General features: G+C 33.1%; 1 protein-coding gene across 2 annotated transcripts in view; it reads left to right on the plus strand.

The window, feature by feature from the left end:
- Window positions 1-2,735: 2,735 nt before the first annotated feature.
- Window positions 2,736-26,240, plus strand: part of LOC111058888 (sodium-coupled monocarboxylate transporter 1) — a 56,930-nt gene continuing 33,425 nt past the window's right edge. Inside the window, exons 1-4 of one of the 2 annotated variants that reach the window (XM_039425311.1) lie at window positions 2,736-2,935; window positions 20,108-20,300; window positions 21,622-21,786; window positions 25,806-25,965. In XM_039425311.1, the coding sequence (XP_039281245.1) occupies window positions 20,167-20,300; window positions 21,622-21,786; window positions 25,806-25,965 (459 nt within the window). In that variant the 5' untranslated portion in view covers window positions 2,736-2,935; window positions 20,108-20,166. Of the gene's footprint in view, window positions 2,936-12,034; window positions 12,341-20,107; window positions 20,301-21,621; window positions 21,787-25,805; window positions 25,966-26,240 lie in introns of those variants that run through there. The other variant, XM_039425312.1, reaches the window with a different exon arrangement.

The following is a 26,240-nucleotide window of genomic DNA, read 5'->3' on the forward strand; positions in this document are numbered from 1 at the left end:
CAACTCGGTTTCCGATCTCACACTAAAAGGAAAAACAAAAGCTAATAGTTTTCCAGAAACTATTTGTCTATGAAACAGGGAAATTTCGTTTTGAAAAAGTGAAAAATTGTGCAGTCAAGTGATACGTTTTCTACAAAACGTTGTTTGTTGTTTTTCTATTAAAATTGATAAATACAGCACAATTAGAGCGGCACAAGTTCTATTATAAAAATGATAGCAAATTTTTTTACTTATATTTATTTTGAACAAGATTTTATTTATTTTGAACAAGATTTACTCTTATCAAATTGTAAATACAATGATCTTCCATTTTGAAAAGAATAAAAATTGCTGTATCTTGCAAAACAACGGTGCTAGATACGAAAAAGTAACTTTCTGGAAGGAGGTTGGTCTGTGGTTTTTCAAATTACAAAAAAAAACGAAGGTCTTATCAAAAATCGTTACACATACGTTTCTGCTCCTTGCTTCAAAGAACTTGTATACCAAATTTCATCCAAATCGGACAATAACTGCGTCGGTAACTGCGGTACAAACAAACAAACAAAAGCCGATCGAGTCGAAACTAAGACCTCAGCTTCGCTCCAGTCAATAAGATTAGACATCACACTCTTTATCAATTACATAATTTTCCAAAAATCCTCAATAGTTATAATAGCCTACTCTCTTTTGAAGCCGCCAGTCAATCAATTCCATTCCCATGTCTACCAAAATTTATTTGTTGTTGAATATGCCAAATTCGCCTAAAAAAACTCAAAAGTTATAAATTCTCTTTTAAAATATGCCGTACTCCACTCAAATTAATTCCATTCCCTTGACCATCAGTAATTTATTGTTGAATTAGAGTTAATACCAAACTTTGTAGTCTTTCTACGCCAGTCTCCCAACAATAAAAACAGTAGCCACATTTCATTGACTTTCAAATTCGAGTAATTGGTACGAATTTAAAAAATGCTAAACATTGCTGAATGATAAAAACAATAGTGCCCCACCTCCTAACATCAACAATGGCGGCGCTTTTATAGTCAGAGTTTGTAGTTTTTATTTAGGATCGGAGGCTTTCCAAGGGATTCCGTCAATTTAGAATCGGCTCAATTCGATAATTGTTGAGGGTGTATTTGCGGAAGCAATTCTGTAGATATGTTTGTGATGGCGGTCCACTAATTTACCGATGATTTACGACTTCAGGCCCACTGGATACCGCCTCTATGATAATAGTTATAGTTCATCGCAACTATGGTTATAGTTTCAACAAGAAAGACAGCCGATTGAGTGACGATAGTTCTAGTTTTGGCGCAATAGTTTATAGTTTTATCACAAATAACAAGAAAGACTGACGATTAAGTTGATGATGATGATGATGACGATGATGATGATGATAATGATGATAATATTATAGTTTTGGTGGAACTAGAAACAAAGAGAGAAAACATCAATTAGAGTGGCATCTCAATTAATAGAGGAGTTTTTGTATACATAGTTTGCGATCGACGCAAGATTTTCTATAGTGTGGTAGTTCCGACATCCCCTTCTTCTTTTGCTTCTCCCACTCCTCTACAATACCATCTTCCTACTACTTCTACATCTCACCAATTCTTCGTATTCTTCTTCATCTTCTCCTCAACTTCTTTTTGATCGTATTTCTCTCCTCGAACTCTTATCCTTTATTTTCTTTGTCTCCTCTTCTTACTTTTATTCACCAGCTTCTTCTCTTGCTCCTCGTCTCCGCTTCTTTCTTATTTTTCCTTTTGTTCTTTACTTCATTTTGTTCTTTCTCTCCTCGACCTCCTTTTGTTTTCTCTTTTCTACTTCTCGTCTTCTTCGTATATTGTTCTTCACCTCATCTTCTTCTTCTTTCTCTTCTTTTCTTTACTCACCATCTCACTCTTTTTTCTTCTTCACTTTCTTCTGCTTTTCCTTTTCTACTCCTCTGTTTCTTCATAATATATTTCTAGTCACCTCCTTCTTTCTCCTCTTCTTCTTCCACTTTCATCTCCTTTATCTGGTTCTCCACCAGTCCAAATCCTTTTCCTCCTTCCTCTCATTCTTTCCCGCCTATTTGTTCTCTTTTCCTCTATTTCTTCTTACACGTTTACTCCTACTTTTTCCATCTCCTCTTATTCTATCCGTTCTTCACCACTCTTTTTCCTCCTCATCTCTTTCCCCTTTCCCTCCTCCTCACCCTTCATCCGTCTTTCATCAACCCCTTCAATATTAATCTTATTCTTCTCCTTTCTCTCTTTCTTTTTTTGTCTTTCTCCCACCTCCTCCTCATTCTTCTCTTCCACCAACACTACCACATCTACATCCACCACCTTCTCATACTCTTCCTCCATTTTTTCTCATTGTTCATCTTTTTCTCCTCGACGTCTTCTCCTTATTCTTCTTCACATCTTCTTCTTTATCCTCACTCCTCCATCTACACCTCCTCCTCCTCATCCTCTCTCACTCCCTCTCTAGCAATTTTCAATTATTCTTAACCTTCTTCTATACTTCTTCACCTCTTCTTCTTTATCCTCGCTCCTCCATCTCCACCTCCTCCTCCTCTCTTTCCCTCTCTATCAATCTTTAATTATTCTTTTCTTCTTCTAATCCTTCTTCGTCTCTTTTTCCATCTCCCCACTCATTCTCTTCCTCTTCCTCCTCCTCCTCCACCATCTCCTGCTCCTCCTCCTCCTCCTCCTCCTCCTTCCTCCTCCTCCTTCTCCTCCCACAGGAGCAGATCCTCCGCACACAGAGACACATGTGGTGACGACAGCAGTTAGCACTCTCAGCGGCCAGCAATCAGCAACCATCAGGCAGTCAGTAGTTGTCGTGTGCCCAAGTCGGAGACAGTGGAGGCTGGAGGCTGCTCAACACATCTCAGTGCTCAACTCAAAACGTCTTGGCAAAACCTGCTGCTCTATCCGTGGATGCATCCGACGGCCTCCATTCGCAGGTCAGTTTCAAGTTGCTCTTCATTTTCTATCAAAAATATTGAAAAACTTTTATTTTATTGATTTCTTATCATGAACTTCGTAAAACTAGTCATCTTTATATAGTTGATGGTAAAGCTCGATTTCCAGGCTGTGCCGTGTTCCATATACTCTATTTCATCTTTTCGCATGTCAGTTTACTTTAAACATTTTAGTAAATGTTGGAGAACTTCTATTTTCCCACTTTAAATTCATTGTTCTCTCATCATGAAATTGTTGAACCTCTTTCAGGCCATGTTGTGTTCTATGTAGGCCTACTCCATTCTATCTTTTCTCATGTCAGTTTACTCTTTAGTTTCAAGTGTAAATTTTGAAAAACTTCTATTTCTCCACTTAATTTATCATCATGAATTCGGTGAAACCAGTCCAGGTCGTGTAGTGTTATATGTTACTCCATTTCATCTTTTCGCATGTCAGTTTACTCTTTACTCTATAGTGAAAATGTTGCAGATCTTATATTTTCCCACTTTAAACTCATTTTTTTCTCATCATGAAATTGGTAAAGCTAGTCCAGGCCATACTGCGTTTTTTGTATTTCATTTCATCTTTTCGCACGTCAGGTTGCTCTTTATTTTTCAGTTAAAATGGGTGGAAAACTTCCACTACCACTACCAATTTATTACATTGATTTTTTACCTCCAATTGGGAAAAACTCTTTCTGGTCCCGTTCTGTCCTTTGTATTCCATTGCATCTTTTCGCTTGTCAGTTTACTCCCAATTTTATGGTGAAAATGTTGGATAACTTGAATTTTTTCACTTTATGGCCATGTTTTCTCAATCAACTATCTTCTGGTTGATCTTCTATAATCTAGTTTTGGAAATAAATCGCGATAAGAAATCTTCGGTGACGATATGAACACGTGATTGAAGAGAATGTCGGTCGATAGAAAGAGTTTTCGAAAAAAGTTTGAACATTTTAATCAATTCAAATTGAATTGGAATCAAAGTGCAAAGATTGTCTTACAAAATCTTGAAGCATCTATTCACGCAGTGAACAGTGAGAAAAGCAGTGAACATGGATTGTTCTATTTCGCATTGGCCTAATGCTATAGTCTAAAGATCAAGTATTGAAAACTTTAAGTAATTCAATTATTTATAGTTCTTCTACAGGACTTGTAGCCTAATTAGCCTTCAATTAACATCCGAAAATGAACATGAGTTTTCAATTTCTTATCACTCTTTTGAATAATTGAGCTTGTTCTATTTATCCTTCTCGTTTATTCAAATGTATTTTTTTTTAGACAGTTTTGGAAAACAGAATACATTCTCGACTTCATACTAGTTTCTTATCAAATCTCGCAAAATTTCTATGCAAATTTCGGCAAATACTGACCGATTTCTTAAACGATGTCTCCTTGAACAACTGTTACAAAATAGCGCCTCTAGCAAAACTGATAACTTTGACATTTTAAATGAAATTGTGTCACAGTGGAGAGAGGGGGTGAATTGATATTCAATTTTTTTACAACTGTATTTTGACAGTTGAAAGAGTAATTCCATTCTGTGAACACGAAGGAACATAATGATGCAGTGATTGTGTGATCAGCACCGCTAATGCTGTCACTATACCGGTATGGTACTCTTTGCAACCTTTTCTCTTCAACGAAGAGAACCTGTACTGTCTCCGTCCTTTTTCTTCTGCAGAATGGATTCTTGCAGGTCACTTACCTTGATAAAAAACAAAGGCTGAACAAGTGCAAATCTCTCGGTCCAAGCTCAAAGTTGAAGGTCGATGATCAAAGACATTTTTTATAAGATCACCTGCCAGATACATCTTCATTCTAATTTTTACTTTCCTTGCCCTATTACCATAGGTAAGGAAAGTATTGCTTTCCGAAAAAAATTAAGGTACCCCAATTTCTAAATTTCTATACGTTTCAAGGTCCCCTGAGTCCAAAAAAGTGGTTTTTGGGTATTGGTCTGTATGTGTGTGTGTGTGTGTGTGTGTGTGTGTGTGTGTGTGTGTGTGTGTGTGTGTGTGTGTGTGTGTGTATGAGTGTATGTGCGTCTGTGTACACGATATCTCATCTCCCAATTAACGGAACAACTTGAAATTTGGAACTTAAGGTCCTTACACTATAAGGATCCGACACGAACAATTTCGATCAAATGCAATTCAAGATGGCGGCTAAAATGGCGATAATGTTGTCAAAAACAGGGGTTTTCGCGATTTTCTCGAAAACGGCTTTAACGATTTTGATCAAATTCAAACCTAAAATAGTCATTGATGAGCTCTATCAACTACCACAAGTCCCATATCTGTAAAAATTTCAAGAGCTGCGCCTCATCTATGCAAAGTTTGATTTTAGATTCCCAATTATCAGGCTTCAAATACAGTTTAAACAAAAAATTTTAAGTGAAAAAGATTGAGCATGAAAATCTCTACAATTAATGTTCAGTAACATTTTCACCTAAAATTGAAAATAAGCTCGATGTTCGAGAAAATAAGATTATTGAATTGCAAACTGTTGGCAACTGTTGATTCTATTAAATCATTCACTATGAAGAGATAGCAGACTTCGTGTGTCTGCAGCGTTATTGTCCTGTCACCAGCTGGCTTAGATCTTTAAATAGTAGACTTGAGTTGCGCGGGAACACTAGCCTCAGTTGATCAATTTTCATAACGGCAAGGAAAGTTGTGTGAGTGCGCCACACCAGATTTTTAATAGAACTCTTTCCACTGATATTATTATGCATTTATCGTATGGCAGATACTCAACACATACAGTATAAAGCTCATAAATCTCTAATGCCTATACATATACGTATACATAGCCTACATAAATACATATTAATACTCTGTATATTTCCAATTTTTCCTATCTTCAATAGTTATTACCATAGAGCAACAATAGCGTAAGTAGATATCCCATGGTATAGGGCGTTTATGTCGCAACTTTTACTGTTATCTCAAGCCGATTACTGTTGATTACTGTCGAATTTTACTGTTTTGTTGGGGCGAGAGTGTATGAACGGCACAATATGAGAGACTACCAGTGTCAAACAGCTTCACGTGAAAGAATTACATGAACTATCGGCTTGAGATAACAGCAAATGTTGCGACATAAACGCCCTATACCATGGGATATCTACTTATGCTATTGTTTCTCTATGTTATTACTTTCTAATGCTATTTAACTTGAAACAAGCGGTTATCAACTTGAAAGTTTATAGCGTGAAAGAAAACCAATAAAAAAGTTGCCTATATATAATGATCAAAATAGATAATACACTTTTAAAGCAGACTGTTTCCACTATAAAAGTGGCTTCAATGGCTCTCTAAAAATAGTGGCTTCTAATAAATATAAAAATAATGGCTAAATATAAGATTGGCTCCCTATAAACTGAAGTGGCTTCAATACGCAATGCTTCATCTTATGCTAACAGTTCAAAGTGTATTGTTTTCCAAGGATATATAGGAAAACTCTCCAATAAATTGATGTAAAAGTTCTCACGGCTATTAGAATAGCTGATATTAATTAGTGAAACGTGCCGAGTTGAGAGCTTAAATTATATAGGATTTAAATTGGTCTTTCCGAAGAATCGGAATTGATTCTTCTAGGATATAAGTTGTTTTACTATGAAGAATTGAGTTAATATTTTTAGCTTCGTATATGAACAAAAAGGTAGTTTCATGTATCATTTCATGTAATATCATGCTCATTGAATTAGATTTGCAAGTAGTTGTAGTATTATAGATGTTATGTTATAGTATATTATTGTTTATTATAATTATAGATTCAAAGATTTTCAACATGTGTCTTTCAGGTTCAATGAATTTATATCTAGAAGAAATATTTCAACATTTCTCAATTGCCTGTAAAAACTACCAGTTAGATTATTGTGGCTTCTTATTTGTGTCTGATGTCCAATTAACAAATTTAGAATCGATTTCAATAACAATCTCAAAAACCTTATAGCTTTTGCGGGATATTTTCATCTCAAGGAAAAACGTTTTTGGATCTTTCTATTATATTATATTATTATATTATTATATTATTATATTATTATATTATTATATTATATATTATATATTATTATATTATATATTATTATATTATTATTTATTATATTATTATTTATTATATTATTATTATATTATTAGTTCAATTTTTCGATTCTAATAATATAATATTGGGGCACCGAGCTTCGCTCGTTATTTTTATTTATTGATAAACAGATCACAATTCTCTAAAATCATCGTGTTTTTATTTCACAGCTGGCTATATGTTATCTTATGAATTTCGGCGATGCGATATTTTGATTTTTCACATACTCGCTCGCTCACTCACTTTTTTACTATCCACAGCTGTTTCAGCCAAGGATGAATTATCCTTTTAATGTCGTTCAGCGAGTTTTCCCAAGGTTGAGACCTAGTGCAATCGAATGTTTATATCATAAACCTACTATGTTCAAAATTTCGTGAAAATCGTTAGAGCCGTTGAACATAAATAACCAGATATGAAAATATTTATGCAGATATACAGAAATTGCTTGCTTAATATAATAGGATTCTTTCCAAAATTCAAAAGTTCCCTTGCTCTCTATTACGGTATGATTGGAACTAATGGTTTACTGCTCTCATGTAATATTAATTTTTAATTCAAATTTATTACTGCATGTAAAGTCGTTCAACTGATGCATCACAGAAGCTCCTGATTGATTCTAAATTGTAGATAATTTCATCCTCAACAGGCTCAGTTGCCTTAGATTCATTTTGAACCACTGTTTCTTATCATAGAACTGCAGAGATCGTGATCTAAATGTTTGTAATGTTATTGCAAACAATTCTAAAACTATTCTAAATGATAAACGGAATCACCGTCTTTTCACCATCTTTTTGTAACTATATAAAGTTGACTATTATAAATGAATTTCAAGATACAAATTTGAAATTTGGATTTTGAAATTTAAGTGAGCTTCATGTCACACAGAATTAATAATTAGGCTAGTAACAATCAAATTTATTGACCGAACGAAGTGAGGTCTAAGATTCAAGTCGACGGTTTTGGCATTTCTCTTAATGTTTAAATGATTAAATATTTAAATGTTTATATATATTTATATGTTGCGCATTTACGCCGAAAACGCGGTAATAGATTTTCATGAAATTTGACACGTATGTTCCTTTTTTAATTGCGCGTCGACGTATATACAAGGTTTTTGGGAATTTTGCAATTCAAGGATAATATAAAATGAAAAAGGAGCCTCCTTCATACGCCAATATTAGAGTAAAAATCAGACTATAGAATTATTCATCATAAATCAGCTGACAAGTGATTACACAGATGTATGGAGAAGCCAGTCTATTGAAGCCAGTCTACTGTATTTGTATAAGGTCTATAGTTTCAATCAAAGACATTAAAGAGGTATGCATCTTTAAGCTGGGTTTACACCAAAGCTATTAACAAAATGGTTATAACTTAATCCTTATAGATTCTATTAGATTGAACGGAAGTTGATAAACACATATGTTCATCATGTGTATGATAAGTTATCTTCAATCTAATATAATCTAAAAGGATTGAGTTATTAACATTTTTTTAATAAATTTGGTCTAAACGCAGCTTTAAGGTCTTTGGTTTCAATATTTTGTTTTGCAGTCATGGTATTATTATGCGTGTCCATCAGTATCAATATTCTCACATTCGAAAAAACTAATTTAATAGGTGAATAAAAATAAACAAATGAGCTAAATAATGCTGGAGAAATTATAATATTTTTGATTCTAAAAAATAAACTTTCATCAGATAGAAAGATCATCACGGAACTGGATGAATTATATCATATGGAATACAAATTCAAACGTGAACTGAGTTTGTTATCATTTAAAACAGTTGACATCTGGTACTTGTGGATGAGAATACTGCGTGAGGTCTACTGTTCACAGAGTTACTAGTTATTTGGATATTTTATTTCTATCAGATTGTATGAAACTTAGTAGGTAAATAAGCATTCCTGGTTTATGATTCAAATTTCAACCCAATTTTTTTTTCTCCAGTGGCTAATGACAGTTTATTCCTTTACGACAATAAATAAACGGTGACTTTCCTGTTACCATAAATACAAAGAGGATCCACAACAAACTAGCCACTTTGAAATCTTCTTATAGGGAATTCTCTTGAATCATCCACAATTGATAAACTAATGACTAAATTATCATTAAAATAACAGAACATCCTTTCACACCTGCATCAACCTAAATTCAGTAGCCCATTAGATTCATTTGTGTTGGTTTTCTATAGATACAGAAATCATGCAAATTATTTACATTAATCATTGTTAAATCTAAAAAAATATTTTTCCTCTCTTGCATTTCCATTGTAAATTTAATTGATTCTGAAATTGAGTTTGAATAAGTTAGTAGGTCATTATATTCATTGTTTTTGTTATCATGAAGACATGAACGAACTTGAAAGATCTAAAATAATGAATAATATTAACACACTAAAACAAAATATTATTATTGGTATGTAGACGATATAATTTGTCTCTATGATAAAAAAAACAATCACTATATGACCGACCTACTAACTTATTTAAACTCAATTTCAAAATCAATTAAATTCACAATGGAAATGAAAGAAAGAAAAAACAGTTTTTTAGATTAGCTGATTAGAATAATCAGTAGCCCATTTATATTTCATTGTTTTTTGAAAAGATTACAACATTTTTTCTGTTACCTTTATAGAGCTATCAATTTAATTAGAGCCTAATATTTATTGTAAAAGTATTATTTTATTGTTATTTCATTGTTCTTTGGAACCAGTCGTTGAAAAGATTACAATTTTTTATCTGTTGTTAGCTTCATAGTTTCATCAATTTTATTATAATTATTTATTTTTCTTGTTGCAGGAACATTATTACTTGAGTTTATTAAGCCGTTTTTACACCAAAGTTATTAACAAAATGTTAATAACTTAATCCTTATAGATTCTGTTAAATTGAACGGAACTTGACAAACACATATGTTCATCATGTGTATGATAAGTTATGTTCAAACTAATAGCATCTATAAGAATTAAGTTATCAATATTTGGTTAATAACTTTGGTGTAAACGCAGCTTTAGTTTAATAGAAAATGTGTGAATGCCTTTAAGTTCATATATATAATGAACTATTGTAATTGTGTTGTTATGGAAGCAATTTTTGGGAGAAATCCTGTATGCTTCCATGTTTTTCATAAATAAATAAATATAGGGCCACCTACATATCAAGAATTGAATTGAATTAATATCTTCTCCATTCAACGAAAGAGTATATAAAATAAAAACCAAACAAGTTTTTCTCTTTGTAAATTTTAAACATTTATAAACCAAACAAGTTTTTCACTTTAGAAAACCAATGTTGTGAAATTTAAAAATACAAAAGAATAACGGAACGGATATATTATGCATTATATTCTCGTCTTTTCGCATACTGTAACTTCAAATAAAATAAAATATTTGCATCGGTCATTCGCATTTGTGCATTTGAAGAACACGTGTTAGAAACCAGTTCTGAAACGCGAATTCTGGTTGGTTGCTTTCTTTACCAGACTTTGATACTTGAGAAGTGGTAGAAATACCAAAAATAAAATGAAAAAGACAAGTTTTGCAAGTTGCCGCGGTATTTCTACAGCAAGGTTCAAGCTCTCACATCCTCATGCATTCATGATTTATTTGAGTCCAATGCAATCCTAAATGCATGACTGCAATAAGCGATCAAAAGGCAATGGTCATTTAATATATACGATAATGTACGGTAACTTATAGCAAACAGGTTTGCCGTAGCATAGGATAAAATACAATAAATAATCCAGTTTTTCTTTATCAAAATATGCTGAAGCTCAAGCTTTTATAGCTGAAGCTTAATGCTTTGTTGTAGGCCTATACCTATTGTAAAAGAACTATTGCTGGATAGCTTAAGGTTAGAGGGTTTTACTCAATAGATGAGTATCTAAATTAATGATTTTATAAATGTGACAAATTGACTCAATCCTATACTATTGAAAGAGCAACTTCTGTTTACATGTTCAGATGTTTATATGTTTGTATTTCACCGGATCTCGAAATCCGCTCTAACGATTCTCACGAAATTTAGAACATAGTAGGTTTATACAATAAAGATTCGATTTCACTAGGTCTCATCCCTGGGAAAACTCGCTGAAGGACATTAAGAGGATAATTATTATTCATCCTTGGAAAAACAGATGATAATAATTATTTCGTCGTCTGTTGGTGATAGAAGTAAGTGAGCGAGTTCATGTTTGTGGGACTATGTGTCAAAATTATGACTCAGCTGTTGAACTTTTGTAATCATTCAATCAGGTACTTAAAGCTGGGTTATTAATTTTTCAATCCTGATTAATTCCAGTAGATCTATCTTTTTGAAATGGTCTTTTCTGATTTGGTTCACGTGAAGTTAATCAGGATTAAAATTTAAGCAGCTTTTGTGCAACTGGGCCTTTGTGAGGGAAGTTTTTGCATTCCTCTGGGAATTAATCTCAATTTACTGTGATTAAATAGAACATTTCTGTATGAATGTTATGATAATTTCTTCTTTCGTAATAAATTGTTTCTGCTTCTGTACTCCAGAGCGAAGATCGGTCCCCGATATTTATTTTTAAAATGAAAATATTGTTGAACTGACTATGCCTATTATAAACTTGTTTTATTCTATGGCAAATAAAGATCTTGTATTCCTGTTATGTAAGGTACCGTATATGTTATACAGTAGGCTACACCCCACTAATCCAAATTTTCCTAAGGTTTTGCTAAAATAAACCTAAATCTACTCAATGAGTAGGTACCCTAATGTATTTTGGTATTTTAACCTGAAAGAGTCTCGGTTTTTGCTTTTGTGAAGGAAAATCGTTCATGCTATTTGAGAGTTGGTCGACACCCTGAAAAATCAAATTGTAATCGTATCAACCGATATTGAGAATAGTCTTAGAAGAATGAATTCACTGTTTTTGTAAGGATTTTCTTATCGTCCAAGTTGTTATCAATGTAGATATCTAGTTGATCTGTGATTGTAGATTTTGTAAAGTACCTGACTAGTAGTGGATTTGAGGTTAGTGTCTTCAATTGTGTTCCATTGCAGTTGTTTTGAAAACTATGTGATCCAGTATTAGGTACCTTCTAAATGACAATTAATTATCACTGTGTTACAATAATGTATTAAATTTAGCGAGTGTCAGTGTTATTGAAGAAAAATAATGTTTCTACTGGAAGTTAGTGTGAAGGCAACAGTCATACTCATCCTTGATTCTTCTTGTATCTCTGTTTATATCCCTTGTTACTGAAATCGCCGCATTTTTCTAAATCATGTACTTAATTTTTTTCAATTCTCTTCTTCGCTGAGGGATGAATAGCTTTTTCATTGAGGTATTTTTCAATCCAGTATTATTAGCTCATTAAGTTGAATTCAAACCACTTTTATTGCCAACATCTTGTCAGCCTTATCATATCCTCTAAAACTTGTGTATTTAAAAATGTAAATAAATAAATTAATAAAATACCACAGCCTACATTGAAATAGACTTGAACCATTCTCTTTGTCAACATCTCAGTAGCCTTATTATATTATCTGATATACGGTATGATACTTTGAAATTTTCTCCAAGATTTGGTGTAATAGCGTGCTACGTTTTTCGAATTTGGCGTTTAAAGTATCGTAAGTTTGACTTAAGAATTTATAAAATATGAAGAAGGGCCCCACACAGGATTACCTTGGGGGTTTCATTTAGACTTTGATATACAATGTATTGTGCATGCGAAGGTGTTTGCTACACCAGATAAGAGTGTTTTTTTTCTGAAATATTTTGTACAATGTATGTTGATTGGTCGAACAAATTATTATTATTATTATATGAACACAATAAAATATCCTGAGACTATTTTCATGTCCAATTAAGTCAGTTTCTGTATACTTTAAGGTGCGTACAGATATACGCGCCGCAAACATGAGCAATTCACTTTTAATCAGCTGATGCCAAGCTTTTTATATCTGTATCTTACCGTTTCTGTAAAAATACAGATATAGTCAGCTGATTAAAAGTGAATTGCTCATGTTCGCGGCGCGTATATCTGTACGCACCTTTACATGAGAACAAGGTACAGGAACATATCATTTTTCCATCCAAAACTTAGTGATCAAGAATAAATTTTCAAATAGGCTAACTGGTAATTTGTTTTTTTTTTTTCACTTTCATGCTTAGTTATTCTCATTACATAGGCTACAGTAGTTTTTATAAATTCCCTGCAATAGAGTAGTGCTTCATTTTACAAAATAAAACGTATTCATAGCTCCTGCTTATTTTCAAATCATCTTCATCTAACTACGGTACTTCTCAAACACTCTACATCGTCCACAAAAGCCGAATTGTAATTTCATAATTATTTCCACTCTTATTTTCAGGTCAAACATATTTTCTCTTAGGTCTACTACTCTTTCTCTAAATAGCTTGATTCGACAATAATAGTAACAGTTAACAGTGAAAATATGGTTCTCATGAGTTATTTATCTATTTATTTACAAATGTAACTTTTTAGAAATATTTTAAACCTTGGTGATGAAGAGAATAGATCCTTGGTGTGGAATGATAATAGAAACGTTTCCATTTATGATGATTTCATGAATAATAGATTGGACTATTTCCACTCAGCTCGGCTGAGTCAGTATGAATGGTATCATTAGAACTTATGGGAATTATATTTTCACTGTTGAGTGCAAATCCTCTCCCTTCAAAACTGCTTTATTTTTCAATGAAATATCGTTATTATAGTGAGGTCCACGTTATAATGGCAGTGAAGAGAGATAGCAGAACAACGTTGCCGATCCTCTTTCTTGTCAATGCCTTCTATAGACGATAGCTGATATAGGTTTATTGATGTAATAATATTAACTGTTCATTCTCGTTTGAAATAATCAATTATTATATTTTATTAAGGCTGTGCAAAGGCTGAAAATAAACTTTCTACTGGTGATATTTTTCAAAGTTTTCCGATTTGTATATCATCAAGCTATCAAAATAAAAAATTCAAACTTATGGGAATTATATTTTCACTGTTGAGTGCAATTCCAGCTCATCTCTCCCTTCAAAACTGCTTTATTTTTCAATGAAATATCGTCATTTTAGTGAGGTCTACGTTATAATGGTGTGAAGAAAGATACCAGAACAACGTTGCCGATCCTCTGTCTTGTCAATGCCTTCTAAAGACGATAGCTGATATAGGTTTATTGATGTAATAATATTAACTGTTTATTCTCGTTTAAAATAATCAATTATATTTTATTAAGGCTGTGCAAAGGCTGAAAATAAACTTTCTACTGGTGATATTTTTCAAAGTTTTTTGATTTGTATATCATCAAGCTATCAAAATAAAAAAGTATTCTCAGAAAAACGTTTTTTTCCGATCATTGCTTTTTGAGATATGAGCGCATAAAGCTCAAATTTTTGGGACATAACATTTCATATTCGGTAAGAGATAAATCCATGAGATACAGAGGATGAATTCTTCATGGGATTGTTGATTTAAGAAAATGAAAATGTTTTGAAAATATTAATTTTTGAGAAAGTTATTCAATTTACTAAAATGACCAAAAATAACTCAAAAAAGTTGTTTTTGGTCATTTTTGGTAAATTGAATATCTTCATCAAAAATTGATAGTTGTTTCAAGAAATTTTTGTTTTATTCAATCATCAATACCATGAATCTATCCACTGAATCTCATGGTTTTTGAACTGTAGGGGCTCATATCTCAAAAAGTAATGATCGGAAAAAAATGTTTTCCTGAGAAACTTTTCTCATTTTGATAGCTTGATGATATACAAAAAGAAAAACTATGAAAAATATCACCAGTAAAAAGTTTATTTTTCAATAATTTCATAATGAATTTTCATAATTTAGATGAAATATTTTATTAATTAATTATCAATTATACATTGTTAATAGACGAGCTTGCAACAGAGCAAAGCGAGAAAGAGATAGCGCTATCCACTTTGTTGAAAGATAGACATGGATAGCAATGGCATTGCTAATCAAAAACTGCCATAATAACATGGACCTCACTATAGCATCACTGCTGTTGTGCCTAATTGACCGAGCGAAGTGAGGTCTAAGATTCAAGTCGACGGTTTGACATTTCTCTTAATGTTTTAATGTTTATATGTTTTTATGTTGCGCATTTACGGCGAAACGCGGTAATAGATTTTCATGAAATTTGACAGGTATGTTCCTTTTTAAATTGCGCGTCGTGTATATACAAGGTTTTTGGAAATTTTGCATTTTAAGGATAATATAAAAGGAAAAACGAGAATCCTTCATACGCCAATATTACCGTAAAAATCAGACTATAGAATATTATTCATCATAAATCAGCTGTCTACTGGACTATAATACTACCCGTCCAAAAACATCGAACATCTTGAAAATGTATCTTCCCATCAACGTTAGTAGACAGTTGACTATAATACTACCCGTTCAAAAACATCGAACATCTTGAAAATGTATCTTTCCATCAACGTTAGTAGACAGTTCACTATAATACTACCCATCCAAAAACATCGAACATCTTGAAAATGTATCTTTCCATTAACGTTAGTAGACAGTTCACTATAATACTACCCGTTCAAAAACATCGAATATCTTGAAAATGTATCTTTCCATCAACGTTGTAGCACAGAGAAAGATAGCGTAAGTAGATATCCCATGGTATAGGGCGTTTATATCGCAACTTTTACTGTTTTATCTCAAGCCGATTACTGTCGATTATTGTTGATTTCTACTGTTTTGTTGGGGTGAGAGTGTATGAACGGCACAGTATGAGAGACAACGAGCGTCTCACAGCATCTCGGGACTACGTGGACTATCAGCTTGAGATATCAGTAAAAGTTGCGACATAAACGTCCTATACCATGGGATATCTACTTACGCTATTGTTTCTCTATGGTTGTAGACAGTTGCAGCCAGACCTGATAACAGCGCTCACACTCAAATTCTGGGACGACACGTCACGCTACGATAGGACAGAAAGTTCTATGTTCATTTAGGATTTTTTCTAGGCATTTTAATTGATGAATTATTTATTAATTTTTTAGAAAACATAACAATAGGTCAATGTAACTTACTGAGCGCGAGGTCTACTGTTCACAGAACTACTAGTATAAAACAGTTATTGAAATGGGCTGCTTTTAAATTAATAAAACAAAATAAAACTTGTAGCACCCTTTATTTATTAAAAAACTTAAAATAGTTGAACTTATTTTAAGTTTTTTAATAAATACAGGGTGCTACAAGTTTTATTTTGTTTTACTACTAGTATAAATATGTCATACAAAAAATAAGACTGCCCAGATTTATGGCATTGGCTATTGAAGATGACTTAATTCTTGCTTTCATGCAGTGAGAGTCGATTGATTAATAGAGTCAGTACGTCATGAAACAATTGACAGCGCAGCGCATTCAACCGGTTGCTTCTGGCTGAAGATGCTAACAACTGGTACGATTCAATTTGTTGCAATTCTTCGCTCGTTTGCTGAGGCTGAATCACTTTGGTTGCCGTCGTAAATTTCAAATAAATTAATTGCATGTTACATGCCAACTATCGTCAGATGCTGTGCTGAGGTCCACGTTATAATGGCAGTGTTTGGTTAGCAATGGTATTGCTATCCTTGTCTTTCATTCAAGAAAGTGGATAGTGCTATCTCTTTCTCGCTTTGCTCTGTTGCCAGATCGTCTATTAAAAATGTATAATTGATAATTAATCAACAAAATATTTCATCTTAATTGTGAAAATCCATTATGAAATTATTGAAAATTATAATTTCTTGCTTGATAAAGTATAATTGATTAATATCGGGGCACCGATCCTCGCTCGTTATTTTTATTTATTGATAAATAGAACACAATTCTCCAAAATGATCGTGTTTATATTACACAGCTGGCTATACGTCATCTTATGAATTTCGGGGATGAGATATTTTGATTTTTCACATACTCACTTTTTTACTATCCACTGCTGTTTCAGCCAAGTATGAATTATCCTATTAATGTCGTTCAGTGAGTTTTCCCAAGGATGAGACCAAGAGCAATCGAATCTTTATATCATAAACCTACTATGTTCCAAATTTTGTGAAAATCGTTAGAGCCGTTTTCGAAATCTGTTGAACAAAATAACCAGATATAAAAATAGCCATATATAAAAATAACCAGATATATAAATACAGAAGTTGCTCGCTTAATATAATAGGATTTTGAACGAGAATGAACAGTTAAAAATATTACATCAATAAACCTGTATCAGCTACCGTCTATAGAAGGCATTGACAAGACAGAGGTTCGGCAACGTTGGTCACCTATCTTTCTCTGCTATTATAACGTGGACTTTACTATAGCCAGAATCAGATGCTACAAATTATTCCTTGTGAAACGCATTTAAACGATTCCATCAGTTAATAATATTGCAAAACGCCAAATATTCTTTTGAAAATATTTTAGAGATATTGCGTGAAACGTTCACGTTCATAATAAATATCGGGGACCGAGCTTCGCTCTGGAGTATAAAAGCATAAAAAATTTATTACGAAAGAAGAAATTATCATAACATTCATACAGAAATGTTCTATCTTATCACAGTAAATTGAGATTAATTCCCAGAGGAATGCAAAAATTTTCCTCACAAAGGCCCAGTTGCACAAAAGCCGGTTAAATTTTTATCCTGATTAACTGCACGTGAACCAAATCAGAGAAGACCATTTCAAAAAGATGAATCTACTGGAATTAATCAGGATTGAAAATAACCCGGCTTTTTTTGCAACCGGCACCAAGTACCTGATTGAATTATTACAAAAGTTCAACAGCTGAGTCATAATTTTGACACAGTCCCACACACATGAAATCGCTTACTCACTTCCATCACCAACAGACGACGAAATAATTATTATCAGCTGTTATTCCAAGGATGAATAATAATTATCATTTTAATGTCCTTCAGCTAGTTTTCCCAGGGATGAGACCTAGCGCAATCGAATCCTCCTATTATAAACCTACTATGTTCTGAATTTCGTGAGAATCGTTAGAGCCGTTTTCGAGATCCGGTGAAATACAACATATATAAACATCTAAACATCCAAACATATAAACAGAAGTTTTATTAAACGAGCCATAGTAAAGGATTGGCAAATGCAAAATATTATTTTGAAAATATGGTAAAGATCAAAAGATGTATATTGTGAATCTTTTGAAAATACGGTGAAATTCCATATAAATATTAGGATTAGGTGAAAAAAACAATGTAAATAAATTGACTTATTCTATTGTGAGGATAACAATAAACGAGAAACCACATTGTAGGGTAGTTTATTGTAATTGAAAAAAAGACTGAAGAGTTCCACAAAGCAATTCCTATTCAACAAATATTTTATTATAATATCTTAGATTTTTTCAGGCATTATTAAGGCTGAGAATTTCTTTTAGTGGAACTTCATTCCACATTTAGAATGTAGCCTATATTCTACATACTTTTATAAGAAGAATTATTGTATCATGTACCCGTATACAGTATATTTTATCATCATGAGATACCGCATTCCATATTTTGTTGTTTCATTATTGTTTAATATTGAAATAAGATAAAATATTATCCAGTACCGTTCCATATTTTATTATGCACTCTCAACTCACCAGACGCACTTGAAAATAATTATTTACAGTTAGTTTTTAAGCCATGTTATTGTTAACTAGTTTTCAATAATATTAGTAGCCCAAATATTGTTCACTTTTATCTTCATCTATAATGGAATAAAGAAAATAATTAATTACACGTACGGTACTTTCACACGTAGCTTTGACACGTACAGGATAGGAAATTAACGAATAACGCATCATCACGTCTGAACTACTGGACTGATTAACTTGAAATTTAGCATATTGATTCTTAATTTACCGAGAATGATTATGGGTCTATTTTAAATTTCTCAAGATTTCAGTTGGTCAAGTTTTTCAATTGGATCCTTGTGGAGCACGGGTTACGTGCTAGTTTCCAATAATATTTATTCATTTATTGTATAAAACACTATAATCATAATATAAATATGACATTGGAGGAAAACTAGGCTGAGCCTGTACTAGTTATCTCCAAAAATTTTGATAAAATGTTAATGTTGTCCAAAAGTTAAGGTTATTATTATTATTCTTTATTATTCTTTACTTATTCTTTCTACAATGGAGCAGAGATCGTGAAGGAAAAACTGAGAATACCTTGTACTATTTCTCTCCCAAATTTAGGTAACATTAAAAGTCCAAAATGAGGTTATGTCCTCTAGATTTCCACAGAATTTTCAATCCAAAAATATTCATACAAACCATTCTTGATTATGTAATCACACAGTGCTTTGTCACTTGATTTTCGGTCCAGGAATAATGATTTGAAAGTTTTGGATTTTGAAGGTTCAATTCAATTCAAAACATTTTTATTCCTCATGAAAAACAAAACAATATGATTTACAATCTGCTGTCAGTTCTACATACTCTTACAGGAACTCATACATAAGAATAATATTTTTGTACAATAAAAAACACAAAAAGTAATTAAAATTAAATCAAATAGAAAGTGGTCCTCAAAAATCTTCATCCTAGTATTGTAATCATGATTGAGATTCATAACTTATCAGCAGGGAAGAGTCGTGAACCGACAGTGATTTAATTCAGTTGATGTTATCATAGAGAAACGATAGCATAAGTAGATATCCCATTGTATAGGGCGTTTATGTCGCAACTTTTACTGTTATCCCAAACCGATAGTTCACGTAGTTCTTTCCTATGCAGCTGTGTGAAGCTGGTAATCTCTCAAATTGTGCCGTTCGTACAGTATCACCCCAACAAAACAGTAAAAATTGACAATAATCGGCTTGAGATAACAGTAAAAGTTGCGACATAAATTCCCTATACCATGGGATATCTACTTACACTATTGTTTCTCTATGATGTTATACTCTAAATGAATCACAGAATGTATCACAATAAATTAAAAACTTTAGAAATATTTCACTTATTTGCAATATTTTTATTGCGTATCTTTTTAATATTAGTATCCCTGTTATTGTTTACGTTATGATTGATTGTGATTGGTGTTTTTTTTGTGCATTACAGAGAAGAAGAAAAGCTGGAGGTAGCCAGAGAGCTTGACTGTCCTGCGAGAGTAACCCACCATGCTCAGCCGAACTTCCGCGCGCTCCATCGTGACCTGGGTCTGGCTGTGGGTTTGCCAACTGGCGGCAACCTCGGCATCCCCAGAGCATCCCTCGGCCACAACGTGTGAGCCTCTCGGTGTCTCAGACAACAGGTGAATTGAAATTTGTTTCTTTCTCTTATCTTTCTTGAGAGATTTTCCAGTTTTAACAAGGTCTAAAGAAAGGTTTCGTAGATCTTGGTTTTATGGGTGTTAGCCCAGACATAGAGAAACAATAGCGTAAGTAGATATCCCATGGTATAGGGCGTTTATGTCGTAACTTTTACTGTTATCTCAAGCCGATTACTGCTGATTATTATCGAATTTTACTGTTTTGTTGGGATGAGAGTGTATAAACGGCACAATATGAGAGACTACCAGTGTCACACAGCTTCACGAAAAGAATTACATGAGCTAGCGGCTTCAGATAACAGTAAAAGTTGCGACATAAACGCCCTATACCATAGCCTATTACCATAGGTAAGGAAAGTATTGCTTTACGAAAAAAATTAATTTCAATACGTTTCAAGGTCCCCTGAGTCCAAAAAAGTGGTTTTTGGGTATTGGTCTGTATGTGTGTGTGTGTGTGTGTGTGTGTGTGTGTGTGTGTGTGTGTGTGTGTGTGTGTGTGTGTGTGTGTTGTGGTGTGTGTGTGGTGTGTGTGTGTGTGGTGTGTGTGTGTGTGGTGTGTGTGTGTGTGTGTGTGGTGTGTGTGTGTGTAAATGAGTGTATGTGTGTCTGTGTACACGATATCTCATCTCCCAATTAACGGAATGACTTGAAATTTGGAACTCAAAGTCCTTACAATATAAGGATCCAACACGAACAATTTTGATCAAATTCAATTAAAGATGGCGGCTAAAATGGCGAAAATGTTGTCAAAAACAAGGTTTTTTGCGATTTTCTCGAAAACAGCTCCAACGATTTTGATCAAATTTATATCTAAAATAGTCATTGATAAGCTATATCAACTGCCACAAGTCCCATCTCTGTAAAAATCTCAGGAGCTCCGCCCCATCTTTGCAAAGTTTGATTTTAGATTCCCAATTATCAGGCTTCAGATACAATTTAAACGAAAAATTTCAAGTGGAAAAGATTAAGCATGAAAATCTCTACAATTAATGTTCAGTAACATTACCACCCAACATTGAAAATAAACTCGAAATTCGAGAAAATGTGATTATTTCAATTTCAAACTGTTGGCAACTGTTGATTCTATTAAATGATTCACTATGAAGAGATAGCAGACCTCGTGTGTTTCCAGCGTTATTATCCTGTCACCAGCTGGCTCAGATCTTTGAATAATAGTAGACTTGAGATGCGCGTGAACACTAGCGTCAGGTGATCAATTTTCATAATGGTAAGGAAAGTTGTGTGAGTGCGCCACACCAGATTTTTCAACTTTATACAATAACTGAATGTTATTGATTTTCAGGTTTCACTGGATTGATTATTCGGTGGTTGTTGCAATGCTAGTCGTATCATGTGGAATTGGAACATTCTACGGATTTTTCGGGAAAAAATTGGAAACGTCTGCTGATTTTCTGTTGGGAGGCAGCTCTATGGGTACTATTCCCATGGCCATGTCTTTGGCTGCTGGGTAAGGATCAAAATTATCAACTTATAAGATAATACAATTTATTTATAAATGAATTATAATAATATTATACTGTATGACTTTTCCAAGAATTCGTTCTTGAAGGGATTATTTTTTGGCAAACCCTATAAAATATAAAAAACTATTACAAATAAAGTTTCTTATACAAAAACTATTTGAAGTTGTAGAATAGTTGTAAATTGAAAATAGGTAATGTCATACATGACATCAAAATCCATTCAATTTTATTGAAATATTATTTTGTGAATTGAAAATCTGGTCGCGGATTTAATTGATAAAGCGAGAAGATCTCCAATGTACAAAGATGAAAAGTGTGTTCTATCACGTTTCGTGAAGGCAATTATTTATATTATTAGCGTATGGCTTTGAATGGTGGGGAGACCCAAGTGTAGTTCCACCTCGCCGTATATAGTCCAAAGTTCCCTAATGGGAAACCGGACACTAAGGTTATAGTCAGCACAATACTTTAAATTTACACTTTTCACTTCGAAATAAAGCTCATTTTGATGTTAAAAAGTCCAAACATATACAAAACCGAAACAAAACACAAAACCACTAAGCCAAATTTGAAAAAATATTGAATTTAGACAATAAATTTAGAAGGCAATATTATGGTTCTTAGCTCCATGCTATACAAACAAGAGTGAGTCGACTTTTGGACTGTGAATCAATAAGGCTGCATGTTTTTTTTTCACATAAATAGATTTTGAATTTTTCTTTCGAGGCCCGTATTCTTTGAACCGTTTGTGAAGTATAAAAATGAATTTAGAATGAACTTGAGAATATTTGATGTAACTATTGATGTGAAGTTGAACTAATAGGAATCCTTGTAAAACAAACAACAAACACAAATTTCTTATTAATTGTATCTGAAAACATATTTTTATTATCTAGCATCTGTGCCGTGCTATGAATTTAGAAAGTTAATTTGGAATTTAGAATTTAGAAGCACACACAATATAACTTAATAAACGGGATTCTTGATAAACATACCTAGTGCTAGAGAACGGGAATCCAGAAATGACAAGAGAGACAACTAAATAAAGAGAAGATATCAAATATATTGTCACCTCTTACAGTCAAATTCAACAAAATTAATTTACAAAATGAAAACCGAGAATAAAATTACTAAATTTAGAAAGTTATCTCTGATATAGATAATTCGGTACCGGTAATAACCTACTTTGTCGCTGCTTTACATTGGAAACGTTTTAGATTGAATCATTTGAAGCTTAAAGGACTCTAATTTCAGAAAGAAGAATTGAAAGTTATCATAAATTAATATTCTTCAGAAGTTAATCATAAATAACTATACATATGTTAAGAAAAGATCAACATAAAATTCAGGAAACTCTCAGAACATCCAGAACACACTTGGAAACTTTTAAAACACTATCAAAATGCTATCAAATGTTAATCATACTCATTCTTTATTGTTATAATTACTATGAAAGCAGCAAAGACAAATATTCCTAAAAAAATCACATCACGGAATTCTACCTTGGAAAAACTATTCAAAAATATATGTCATCAAAACAAATTTAGAAAAGGTTAGGGTCCTTGAAACTTCATTTGATCCTTTACAACTTTAAGATGAAAATTATTTTAAAACATTAATTTATCAATAAGGGACTTTCAAACATTTCGTATACTAATTCAACTTTTAGTAGTTTAGAAGATAATAAAATACAAATTTAAAGAAAACTGAAATTCCCAGCTGGATCCTTACAGAGAAAATATGGCCTCACATTTCAATGTAAAGATACAACCGAAAATCTATTACTCAAACCAAAATCAATAAAATTAGTAATCTATCCATTCCCAATAATATCTCAAAATTACGATTTAACAAAAGTCTAATTCCGCACGTTTTACACCCCTCCCTTTTTGAAAGTCTATAATTATTGAAACCCATTCTGTCACATCCAGAGTTCCTGGGACGTTCGTTTAATTTGGAAAAAAGTTGTTACCTCATAGCTGTTTCTTCAATTTGAATCTAGGCTCGGTGATCGAGCTTTACACGTCCAGATGGACAGGAAACAGCATACCCCAAGCTTCTAGGACGGTCATCGATTCAGAGGCGTCTCAGCGGCTTAAAGACACACGTTCATGAACCCGTAAATTGATGAATTCGTACGTTGATCCCATACGGTACTTTGATGAATCCATACTTTGACCGCTTTAGTAGCGGTTATAGGAGGAAAATCTCCATTGTGAGGTGACAATTTGATACTCTCTCTCTTCTCAATTAAAGCAACTACTGAGGCGGAAAAAACTAAAAATGCTACTGGAACAAACGGTTCCAGTGCCAAATACTAAAAAAGCATAAAGCTGGCATGGAAGCCATGATTAACACAAAGTTTTGATCAGACTACATTTTGTACTGCTTATGACGGAGGACAGACGCTGAGTGAATGCACTTCGCTTTTCTCGTCTTGCCGTGGACAGCTGTGTAATCGTCCATACTAGATAGACCTAACCAACGTTAACTGTGATTGGGAGTTACTATTTTCTATTTTCATTGTACATATATTATACTGTAATGTTCAATTGTTTTTAGAATATTTTATTGGTATCTCTCAAATGAAAAATTATTCTATTCAATCTCTCTATCCTATTCCACGAAAAATTATAGTATTTTCAATTATTCTCCAGTTTTATAAAGGTTTGATTCAACGTACGGTAGTTAAAAAATAAATTTATTAGGTGAAAAAGTGATTACACAAAATTGGCAAATCCACAAAGATCAGTTTATTTAAAACCAGACTCGAGTATCAACGCCATTTTTGGCATCATCTTCAGTGGAAACTGAGGATTTGACAATATTTTGTGTAATCACTTTTTCACCTACATAATGGAGAAGTTTTACATCATTTCTTAAGACATAATCTAGATTTTTAAATAAATTTATAACAGATGTGAAATATTGAACACAATAAATAAGAAGAAGCCAAAGAATGATAATATTGAATTGATTTTTATTCTTATCTGGTTGTCACTATAAAAGCGAAATGACACTCACTCACTGACTGACTGAATCACTGACTCACTCACTCACAGAACTAAAAATCTACCGGACCAAAAACGTTACGTTGGCCCTTTAGAGGCGCACTAAGAAAGGATTTGGAAAAAATTCCAAAGATACGCCCAAAATCTGCGTTTTCCATCTTTTTTTAGCGTTTTCTCAGCTTTATCGAGAACAAATGAACAGAAAATGCTCAAATTTAGTACAGAAGCTCAGCTAGGGTGTAATAATGCTGTGTTAGAAGCAATTTGCAATAACATCAAAGATACGACCAAAATTAGCGTTTTTTCTTTTTCTCAGATTTATCGAGAACAAATGAACAGATAATGTTAAAATTTACTACAGAAGCTCAGCTGGGGTGTAATAATGTTGTGTTAGGAGGAATTTGAAACAACGCCAAAGATACGCCCAGAATCAGCGTTTTTTCAATGTTTTTCTCAGCTTTTCTGCGTTTTCTCAGTACTTTGACTTTCTGATGGAATGAAGCATGCTCAAATGAAAGATGCAGGCGAGCGAAGCGAGCCCGCTGATCTCATTTTTGAATGATTCAGTCGTCGGGCGTCCAGGGGGCGGATCCCCCTGGCTAGACGGATATGGCGAGCGAAGCGAGGCTGACGGCTAGTACTACAAGCGCAGTATTTCTTGAGTTTTTAATTTATTGTGATGTATTCTGTGATTCATTTAGAGTATAAATTCAACCTTCAAAATTCAAAATATTCAAATCATTATTCCTGGACTGAAAATCAAGTGACGAAGCAGTGTGTGATTACATAACCTTAACTTTTGGACAACATTAACATTTTATCAAAATTTTTGGAGAGAAATAATACAGGCTTAGCCTAGTTTTTCCTCCAATGTCATAATTGTATTATGATTATAGTGTTTTATACAATAAATGAATAAATAAAGTACTGTATATGAAACAATGGATGTAATGATAATGTAATAATAATGATTGTGATTGACTACTTTGCAGATACATTACAGCAATCGAACTGCTGGGGAACCCGGCGGAGATGTACGTTTATGGAGCGCAGTTTTGGCTGACGTTTGTCTCTTACATGATTGTTGTGCCGATCACGTCCTACCTCTACTTGCCAGTGTTCCGTAAAGTGCAGATAACATCTGCATACGAGGTACCGGTAACCCTAAGTCAAAAATTAATCAATAATATTATTTATGAAATTTGTTGAATAACAATTGATATCTTGGTATTTCTCCGTAATTGGAAAAGTACAGTTTTATTCTTGACAAATTCAAATTTATATGATAAAAATAAGTCTATGTTTTAAATTATTTTATTCCTGTTATCAATGAGGAAGCCTATGTTTAATGTATTATGGTGGAACGATTGAGATATTGACAGCACCACATATATTAGATAATTCCATATTAGATGCGGAAATTACAA

Source organism: Nilaparvata lugens, chromosome 3 (genome assembly GCF_014356525.2).
Source record: "Nilaparvata lugens isolate BPH chromosome 3, ASM1435652v1, whole genome shotgun sequence".
NCBI classification, from domain to species: Eukaryota; Metazoa; Arthropoda; class Insecta; order Hemiptera; family Delphacidae; genus Nilaparvata; species Nilaparvata lugens.